At 31.3% G+C, this 11,439-nt stretch overlaps 1 protein-coding gene across 1 annotated transcript; it reads left to right on the top strand.

Annotated features, from left to right (window-relative positions):
* Window positions 1-1,079: 1,079 nt before the first annotated feature.
* LOC140966994 (outer envelope protein 61-like) lies at window positions 1,080-3,890 on the top strand. The gene is made up of 3 exons (XM_073427319.1): window positions 1,080-1,131; window positions 2,504-3,191; window positions 3,711-3,890. The coding sequence occupies exons 2-3, from the start codon at window positions 2,589-2,591 to the stop codon at window positions 3,888-3,890; spliced, it is 783 nt and encodes a 260-aa protein (XP_073283420.1). The 5' UTR covers window positions 1,080-1,131; window positions 2,504-2,588.
* The last annotated feature ends 7,549 nt before the right edge of the window (window positions 3,891-11,439 follow it).

Here is an 11,439-nt window from a genome sequence, read left to right on the forward strand (position 1 = left end):
ATTGGGGTGCAAATGTTCGAAGGGACACGAGGCGAAGAGGAAACACTCGAGCTTGAAGAAAAAGGAAGCGCCGAATTCTTGCTGCTGAAATTCACGAAGGAGGCGACTGATTGGATGAAGGTGGGCGGCTGGATGGAGTAAATTAGGTTTAGTGGGGTGCTAATGACTAGGGTTAGTTTTAATAGATAATTATGTAATATTTAAATAGCTAGCAATCAACTAATGTGCCTAATTTTGATAATTACAGGAAAAAAAGATTTTAAGCTCAACAGGCTTAAAAGTAGGCCCATTAAATCCAAACACACTCCTGAAAAATATTTTGTGTTATAAAGTTTTTGAAAATATTAGCCGAATCATTAAAAAGTCCCCCGATTCGATAAAATTCGCGTACCGTTAAAAATAAAGTCCTGCGGGTAAGAATACCTGGTAAAATCTCATTATTTGAAAAATCCACTTAAAACACCATATATTAATTTATAAAAATTTAATCATGTATTAAAATAATTTTCCTGAAAATTTTCCGGTCTCCGTTCCTCGTTCGATCGCAAAATACACCTAGAAACCCTAATGCATGAACTTAGGAAAATTTCATGAATTAAATCCTACCATGCATGAATTATGCATAAAAATAATTAAACACAATTTAATGAAATAAACATGCATTTAATGCTTTTAAAAATTTTAATTAAAATGCCAAGGAAGTTCAATAACTTGCATGCATGCCAACTTTTTAAATTATTTTTACTAACATGCTAAATTACCACTTCTTAAATAAGTCTTTATTAACTTATCTCAATACTCCATCTCCGGCCTCACTTATTTAACTGAAAAGGTGACAATTAAACTACTACGTAAAATAAATAAATTTGAAGAAAAGAATTTAAATACTCGTGCAATAAAATCATTTTAATTTAAATACTAGAAATTATGCATGGCTTATACGTTGTCTACGTTACGGGTTCTACAGTGACTGTGGTCACATGTCTATTTATTTTTGTCGGGGAATCTTAAACTTTTATTGTCTCCGAAGAAAACGTCTCAATCATTGAATGTGAAATTTGTTCTATGTACTTATACTCAGGGATGCTGAGGAGCGATTGACCAAAGAAGGAGATAAGCATCCTTCACGAGGTATTTTATTTATTTATTTAGTTTTCAAAGTTATGCATGGCTGATGCTCTGATATGTACCTCTGCTCTTTTTTCCCTGTTTTAATTTGCTATATTTTCTTTAGGGTTAGTTATTGAAGAAATAACTGAAGAAGTAAGTGTCTCATCTGAAAAACATGAGAATCATGTGTTAACTCAACAAGAAGCTCATCAAGGCAATACAAGTCAAACCGAGAAACTTCATAAACTTCGATCAAATACAGAATATTTGAATGCTCTAAAAGATGATTCGGAATCTATCAGGTTTAATATTGTTTATGAAATAATGATTTGTTACCTTTTTGAGGAATTGAAAAGGATCTAGCTTCTCACTTTGGCAATATGTTGCAAAACGTATTGGGTGAATTTCTTAACCGAGTGTTATTTCACATGGAGAAGTCAGCAAATAATGATTAATAACAGATGTCTTGATTGAATGAAAAATGTCATGCATAAGAGCTTCTCCAATCGAGCTCTAAATTAGCGTAAAAAGCAAAATGGTGTAGTTTGTTCTTTCTCCAACACAGCGCTATGTTTGACTCCAAGATAGAGATTTTTCTTTTTCTTTTTTGTTTTATTTTTGTAATTCTTTTTTATGTTATTTTAGTTAAACTCTAAATATTATATAATTAGTTTTATAATCTAATTTAATTAAAAAAATATATTATTTCAAACAATAAATTTTAACAAAGTGATTTTAAAAAACTTGGATATTTTAATTTACTATATAATTAATAAAGATAATATTATTATGTTAATAAATTATTTGTGATAAATTAATTGTAGTAAATAAAATAGTATAAAATATGCCATGAATATCTTAATTATGTAGTTATAATTAAATTAATTAATATTGAATACAAAGATACAAGTATAAAAAAAATTAAGATTTCAAACACTAATTTTTTAAAGTAATTATAATTATATATTTAATTAATATTTTAATTCATTAATATATATAATGAATTTTAATATAGAAATGATTTTAGATATTAGTGATATTTTAATTATTGTGTTTATAAATATTTTGTGAAATAAATTATTTGTTGTTAATAAAATAATAGGGAATATTTCGAGAATATTCCTTTTAGTGTAAAGTTTAGAGTTGATGGGTTGGAGATGAATTTTGTATTTGATGTAGGAATTACATTATTTTAAAGTTAGTGCGACACTAAGATAACGTAATGGGTTGGAGATGTCCTAAATTGCAACAATTGAATTGGCTGACATGGTATACTTTTGCTTTTCTTACTTGATTTTTCCTTGTTATTCAGCATTTGCATACTTGTACTTATCCTCTGGTGATAACATACTTCATTGAAAATCAATAATGTGTTGTGGTTGATCTTGTGTAGATCCTTCCAGAACTTCATTTCTCAAACGGATCCTGAAACCTTGTCTGCAATAAATGGTGGGAAAGTCGAAGGTTTATCTCCTGGTATGGTAAAGAATGCTGCTAATGTTATTGGCAAGATGTCTCCTGAAGAACTTCAAAGAATGTTCCAGTTAGCTTCGTCTTTCCAAGGAGATCATGCATATACCAAAACAGGTTCCCCCTTTAGCCCTGGATCAGTTCCACCAGACCTATCACCTGAATTGCTCAGTACAACAACTGACATGATGAGTAAATTGTCACCTGAAGAGCTTCAAAAAATGTTTGATATGGTGTCTTCTATGAAGGGCAATGAGGGGTCACCATCATCATCATCAACAGCTGTTCATAGTTATCCTGGGTCAGTTCCACCGAATGTGACACCTGAAATGATTAAGATGGCAACTGATATGATGAGCAAGATGTCACCTGAAGAACCCAAAATTTTTTTTGAGATTGCGTCGTCTTTGAGAGGGCAAGATGGGCCATCATCAACAGCTGACCTTTCCACAACTCGAGAAAATTTCAATGTAAATGACAATGATGTGGATGAAAGTAGTTCCTCTCAAGGTTTGCATTCAGGAAGCACTCCTCAATTAAGCTTCTTAGGTTCCACTGCTGATCTGCCGGAACAAATGAAAAGCCAAATGAAAGATCCAGCTATGCGTCAGGTTTCTAACTTGATTCTATCTTTACAAATTTCCCCCCTTTTTATACCTTTTATTGAGCTTCATTTATGTTATCACCAAAATATATTCAAATATGAAATGTTCGCACTCAATTTTTTAATGTGTGTTTGGATCGAAGAAGTTTCCTATTTTTTATTTTTTATATTTTGGAAACATGCCATAAATTTCTTAGAATAGATGAGAATGATATAAAGGACTTCGATTTCACAGAAAAATCATCAATTTTATTTCGCATGCATTTTATATGTGTCAGTATAGGTTGGAATATTTTTTCGATTCTGATCCACTGGTTCTGTACTTCTGTAACAGCATTTCATAGTCTAATTAAAGTATTACCTATTGATTGATCTTCACTGATGTAATAACAAGGACAGCTTGCAGCAAGGGAAATTAAATACTTTTCCCGATTTGTAACTATCTATGTTTCTTCTTTGCTTGGTATAAAATGGATGTGTATTAGATTTCATTTATGACATAGTTTCTTTTCTTTTATATCAGCAGATGCTCACAACGATGATGAAAAACATGAGCCCTGAAATGATGGCAAACATGAGTGAACAATTTGGATTTAAACTTTCACGTGAAGATGCAGAGAGAGCTCAACAAGCCATGTCATCTTTATCCCCAGATACATTGGATATTATCGTACGTCATGATGATCTTAAAAATGGATTAAATTAATGTGTGTCTATCTATACCTACCTCAAGATTCTTTTCACCCCACTTATCTACTTCATCACCCTCGAGGTATTCGAGTCATTTGACAAAAAATCTCTAATGTATAAGATGGATCGAAGGGCAAGGACAGGTGTCATACTTTGTCCGTGTCTAATAATTGCAGAAGGTGCCAGAAAGACCAAGAATTGGCTTCTAGGAAGACCTGGTATGATTTTGGCTGTACTTATGCTCCTTTTGGCATTCATCCTGCACGGATTTGGCTTCATTGGTCAATAAAAAGATTGCGAGGATGGTTCTATCCATGAAACTTCATTCAGCACAATAAAGACATTGGCACAATTGAACGAGTCATCTGTACATATATTTGGCCGGTTCTTAGCCTAGCTAACAGAGTCGTTTTTTAGTTTATATCCTATCAGCAACTAAACAGTCAACAAGATCCAACCGATCATTTGTTATCAACTAAACTTCAAGATAATTTGAATTCTAATTTCATTTATCTTGCAAATCAAATTTGTTTTTGTTTTAAAAAATTAAAACTAAATACTTTATAAACTATCATTCGAACTTGTATAACTATAACAAATAATGATTGCACTGTTTGGATGGTAAATTAATCAAACATAATATTATATATTAAATTTAAACGTCCTATCGATTATTTCGGTGTGTTGGTAAAATTCTTTTCAAAACTCCAAAAATATCCCTCAACTTTCTACATTTTTCTAACAATCTGTCGCTATTAAAATCTCTCTGCAAATTAATTTTAAATATCGAGAAAAATTAGTTAGATATATTGTTAGGAATTATAAGTTTTGGTGACGTGCTGTTAACTGAAAAGATATAACATTTAGCAAATAAGTAAAAATTCAGCGGAAGAATATTTCAGAAGATTTCTTGTAATTAACTCAAAAGACATCTTTACAGCTCTATCGGCTTCAATTTGGGAGGGCGTAACTTAATTTGACTTAATATATATTGGCTCCACTAAATCTTGGTGTCAGCTGAACTCTGAAATTTTTTTTATCTAGACAAACTTAATCATCAACAAATCATATGATTCAAAGAGTGCTTTGGGCATAAAGAATAATTTATCATGACCGTTTTATATTAATGTTCCAGACATTTATCATATTCCATTTCAAGAAAAAAACAAATGACACTTGACATTGAGTATTATTTTTATTATGGCCTCAATATGGCGACAATTCAGTGAATCCCATCATAGATCGAGCCATGCTTATCAATGTTCTATTACGACGTTATGACACACCACCATTCTTTTTTTTTTTTTTGTTGATTATTTTGGACATTAGTTGACCAAATATGTTCTAACTTATCGGACTTTGTAGGCCTTTTAGCATTATTCGAAGCTCGCTTCTTATTGGATTTTCTTGGGGCCCCACGGGGAAAACCTGAAACGGGGATGGGGATTCCCGATTTTTTCGGGTTTGGGTTCGGGTTCGAGGATTTTTTTAATTCTCCGATGTAGTTCGGGCGGGTATGAGATTACTATCCACATCCCCGAACCCGTCTCGAAAATAATATCAATAATAAAATAATAGTATTATTAGTATTGATAATATAATAATAATATTATTTTTTAAAATAGTAATAATAATAATATTATTAATATTATCACTAATAATAATAGATATTAATAAGTTTTGATTTGAGAAAATCTTTGAATCCGTCATCGTCTTGTCATATTAATATTTTTGAAACAGAGATGGGGATGAGGATGGGAAGTTGATCCCCGAAGTTTAAGATTTGGGGATTCCCCAAACCCGAAAAAGCGAGGATCGCGGCAGGTATGGGAGTGAGGATGGAATTCGAGGACGAGGATGGGGATGGCAAACTCGCACCCGCCCTGCCCCATTGTCATCCCTATTCACATTGAAGTTCACCACAAAACGTCAAATGAGGATGAGAGTGACAAAAGTATTATGTATGTAGACAATTCGCTCGGTATGACCATGTCTAGTCCCATTAGATTTTCGGTAAGCCCAATCATTTCAACATCATGCTCATGGACTGAGTTCCCATCTTGCATATTTGTAGTCATTAGTTAATTGGCAGCTTCGTACCTCAAAGGACGTGATTATGCACCATACAACTCTCGCAGGTGCATGTAAATGTCACCAGTACTTACAACTCCCTCAAACTATCTCTGCAGTTTATTTGACATAAAAGCTAATGTATGACATTTTGCTTGCATGTTATGGTCCAACCATTTATGCAGCTTTGCTAGTTCCTAATTGCTATCATCTACAGCTGTCTATTTTGGAGGAGCTTTAGTAAGTGTATATGATATTTTTTCCATATTCAAAATAATTTTTTTATGTTTCTTAGTCGATGTTATAGTTAGGTTAGGTTAGCTTGTTCGCGTGTAACTATAAAATGGATTACGTTATGCAAATATATTGATTATGAAACATAAAAATATTGATGACTATTTTAAAATATTTTACAAGACACAAATTATGGACATTAATTTATGAATTACCTCCCACTATTTTGATATTTTCACAACCCTTTGATGAAAATGAAAATCATATTTCCTTAGTCAGTATGCGAGGTCCAATTATCAAATCATAATCCTGAATAATATCATCTAATCATAATTTCCACAGGTAGAGACCAATTGCAATACATACAACCCCCACGTAGTTTGCCTTACGTTTGATAAAGACTCAATAATATGATGTAATTTATCTTCACGTGTTAAGTTTTGCCCATCAATGTTGAATCATAGAGGACACTCTCCATGAACTCTCCCAATAAAATGAGGTAGAGTCATGGAAGTTCTATCAAATTCACATCACATATGTCAGTGGAAGTTACAACTTTTCGGCGTCCGGGCTTCCCCAATAATATGAGTCAGATACTAATCACAGATAGTGTTTATCATGCAACCAATTTTGATGGAAGAAAAAAAAATTTTTAACTCAATATAATTTCTTTTAGCCGCTTGATATAAGTTTTGATTCATATTCAAAATTAGATATTTTAATTTTGAAAATTTGTCTAATTATTTTTTATTTTAAAATCGAGTCATATATGTTTGTAAGTTTGTCGGATTCATCGTTCATGCAATTTTCGTTATTATTATAATAATAAGACACATACTCATTATTTATCATATATCACATACATTATAAATAATAAATCAAGGATGATTGATCACCGAGAGCTATTTGATCCACGTGAGTCATATACATATCTAAGTCCAAAAATCTAGGTAAATGCAGGGATATAAATATAATATTACATAAATTTTCAATGTTTTAAATATAATCGATCTTCAAAACTCTTGTTGATCAGGGCCCACCATATTCTAATCTTGATATCACATTAATTCTAATAATTTACATTAAATCTCCATTATACATTGGGATACATTTTATGTGGTGGGAAAATATAGGGGTGGACAATCGGATTGGGTTACCCGACCCGACCCGACCCGAACCCGATCAAGTGTATTTTTTCGAATAAATTGGGTAACTCGTCGGGTTCAAGTAGTACATGATTCCGACTATAAATTCGGGTCGAGTTCTGGTAGAAAATGTCTACCTGAACTATCCGATAATGTACTTGAGAACTCGAAATTTTTTTCTAATAAAAAATTATAGACTTGGTCTTGAATGACACATAAAGATAATCTATCTACTTTTTTTTTTTTTTTTAATCATAAGTGACCTGGCAATCCAATTAAACATAGATGACAAAAGCTTCATGCCTCCCCCCAATAATTATAACAGAATTGAAGCACTGATCAAATAGATAAAATCTACAAAGCTAAATGCAGTTTAAATAAGAATTCAATTTAAACGGGACCGGATAAGTATATATATGTTTCTAATTAGTCTGCTCGATGTCTCGATTTACATAAATTTTCAGAAAAAAATATTTTTTAATTATTACTACTTATTTTAAATTCAAATATGAATTTTTCTTGTTCAATTTGGTGTAGAAATTAGAAATGATTATTTTGATAAGATTATTTTTTCTTGATGGATTTTTTTAGTCATAAAATGAGAAAGCATAAGTTTTTTTTAAAAAAAATACGAACATCCGAACCCCACCCAAACTCGACACTATCAGGTAGTTACTAGAGTCTGATCAGGTTCGGGTAGTAAAAACACTACCCGAAAAAATCGAGTATCTTACCCGAAACACCCGAAAAACCTGACCCGTGCCCATCCGTAATGGGAAAGGGCCGAAAATTAGATCTATATTTTAATAATTATCAAATAATTAAAAAATCACAAAACGATAAAATATCATTACACTTAATATATTGGTCATGACTCTTGATCATCTTTTTTAACATATAATATCACATATTATCATCAAATCATGTATCTTGTAAATTTATCGCTAACGATATAATTAAAATTAAATTAACTAATTAATTTATCCATAATTAAATTTCTTGTAAAAATATCTTTATGCTATAAATAATAAAAATCATATTCTAATTATTTGTTTTATAAAAAAATATTCATAATTGTACAAAAAAATCAATTTAGAGGTAAATTAAACAAAATTTCACAAAATTCCAATTTAATTAAAAACATTTTTTAAAATTACAAAATTGCAATGAGCCCTAAAAAAATTTGGGCTGACCAAACTTTTGGGGCATCAATTTCATGGGTAGGGTTGCGTGACCAGTCTTTATTGATCTTATTTTTTTAAAAAAAAACAATATTGGGCACTCGCTTCACACGTAGGCCGCCCGAACAATTTATGCACTGTTGAAAATGTGAAATATTTATGTTGAAAATTATAATGTTGAATGTTGAAAATTAGGTAAAACTGGTGTTGAATATTGAAAATTAGTGTGTGATGATGTATGTAATGATGAAATTATTTTGGGATTGTTTTCCAAAGAAATCCTATAAATTGTAAAGATTTGAGACAATTGAGTTGAGAGAAAAATATTATAAAGTGTGTAGTGCGATAATTTTGAGAGTTTGAGATTTTTATTTTTTACCGTAAATTTTTACTTTTTCACAACACGTTATCAGCACGAAGCTCTAAAAGTCCTCCACAATTTTCCAAGCTCCAAAACAGAAGAAAATGGTAACAAAAGTAATAATATTTATTTTATTGTGTATATATTTAATATATAGTATAATGTTATTATATAATAAAGATCAGAAATAATAAAAATAAATTTTTCAAAAAACTTGTTATAAATCCTGGGAGGATGTTAAGATGACATCCCACACTCCCGGTAAGGGATACGACACGTATAAAAGCCTATAAGATTTTTAAACAAAATATGACACCTCATTATAATAATGTGATATTATATACATAATTATTTAAATATGACTAATATTATATACACCATATTATTACCATAAAATTATACAAATACATACATTTATTTTTTTGTATACCAACAGTCATAAACGGAAACAAAACGGCTAGTTTTTGCCCTATAAATATGATCTCACAAACACATTCAATCACTCCAACTTTCTCTTCTTCTCTAAAAATTATTCTTCATCAAATTTTCGAAGAAAAAAGAAGATGGCTTTCTCAAGATTATTTTTAATTATTTTGGTTATAATACTCACGAATCTTGTATTTATCGGAGAATATCCTCCTCATGTTTTTTCTTTATTTTTACGAATGCTTGTATTTGTTGTTTATCCATTACTTTGTATTGTAATATTCATTAACTAATAAAATGCATCATAATTTTTTTTAGTACCACCATGTCAAACGTGGCAAAGCTCGAATTTGTTGCACTCGACATTACGGGGAAAAATTATATGCCATGGACTCTAGATGTAGAAATGGATCTTGAGTCATTGGGTCTAAGCGAGACTATTAAAGAAAATGGTATATCTTCATCACAAGAAAAAGCAAAAGTTATAATATTTTTGCGTCGACATCTTGATAAAGGTTTGAAATGTGAATATCTCATACAAAAAGATCTCATGGCTCTGTGGAAAGGATTAAAAGAAAGATTTGAACATATAAGAGAAGTTATACTTCCGACCTCCCGTGATGAATGAAATATGTTGAGATTCCAAGATTTTAAGAAAGTAAGTGATTTCAATTCGGCGATGTATCAAATAATCTCGCAATTAAAATTGTGGACATGAGGTTACGGAATCGGAAATGCTTGAAAAAACATTTTCCACATTTCATACATCAAATATAACTCTACAGAAACAATATAGACTGTGTGGATTTGCGAGATATTCTAAACTTATCGCTTGTCTTCTTGTGGCGGAAAAGAACAAAGAGCTATTAATGAGAAATCATCAGTCCCGGCCCACTGGATCAACAGCATTTCCAGAAGTAAATGCTGTAAGTAAAAATGAATTTAAACCTAAAAACCAAAATCAAATTCAAAGACAAGGTTTTGGTCGAGGTCGTAGTCGTGGACGTGGATGTGGACGTGGAATTGGTCGTGGTCGTGCTCGAGGCCGTGGTTTTGAAAACAATCGAGATAGTTATTTTTATAACTCATCTCAAAAGGGCGTCACGAACCACCCACTGAAAAGACATCAAGAGAACATGAGTGTTAATGAAAATCACTCGAAAAGATTTGAAAGTTCTTGTTTCAGATGCGGCACTCCAGGACATTGGTCTCGTATTTGTCGAGCCCCCGAGCACCTTTGCAAGCTCTATAAAAAAATCGATAAAGGGGAAAGAAAAATATACCACCTTCACTGAACGCAGTGACCGTTTGAGTAATTCAACTCATTTTGATGCTGCTGATTCTCTGAATGATTTCTCTGGAAATGATCAATATGTTGGTGGGATAGAAATGAAAAATATTGATGATGCAGATTTTCTTAATGATTTCTCTGAAAATGAACAATATACTAGTGGAATATAAATGTACAATAATTTATTTTTCTTGTATTCATATGATAATGTTTTATTGGACAATTATGATATGTATTATATTTACATATGTATTGTCAGTAATTTTTTTTTCATTGCATATTTTTGAAGTTCAAATATGGAAAATGCCATAAACAAAGCTAAACAAGGAACTAATCCCATGGAAGTTTGCATACCTGATAGTGGTACAACGCACACTATTCTGCGAGATAAAAGATATTTCTGGGAACTAAAACCAACAAAAACAATGGTGAATACAATATCAGGTCCTGTAGACTTGATTAAAGGTTGTGATAAAGCACAATTTTTGTTACCTGATGGTACACAATTTTTGATCAATGATGCTTTATATTCACCACAATCGAAAAGAAATTTGTTGAGTTTTAATGATATATATTATCATGGGTATGATACTCAAACCATAAATGAAGGGAATGAGAAATATATGTGTCTTATCACATATAAATCAGGAAAGAAATATGTGATTGAAAAACTACCAATGCTTCCTACTGGATTGCATTATACACATATAAGTTCCATTGAATCAAATATGATAGTTGATAATTCTTCAATATTAACTAATTGGCATGATCGATTAGGACATCTTGGTTCAACAATGATGCGAAGAATTATAGAAAATACACATGGTTATTTGTTGAAAGACCAGAAGATCTTTCGG

This window comes from Primulina huaijiensis, unplaced genomic scaffold (assembly GCF_012295235.1).
Source record: "Primulina huaijiensis isolate GDHJ02 unplaced genomic scaffold, ASM1229523v2 scaffold21223, whole genome shotgun sequence".
In the NCBI taxonomy this organism is placed as follows: Eukaryota; Viridiplantae; Streptophyta; class Magnoliopsida; order Lamiales; family Gesneriaceae; genus Primulina; species Primulina huaijiensis.

Excerpts from the sequence above, each read along its gene's own strand:
- LOC140966994 (XM_073427319.1), top strand. The coding sequence starts at position 2,589 with ATGGTAAAGAATGCTGCTAATGTTATTGGCAAGATGTCTCCTGAAGAA. Across the intron at positions 3,192-3,710 it reads AAGATCCAGCTATGCGTCAG|ATGCTCACAACGATGATGAA; the intron begins GTTTCTAACTTG and ends TTATATCAGCAG.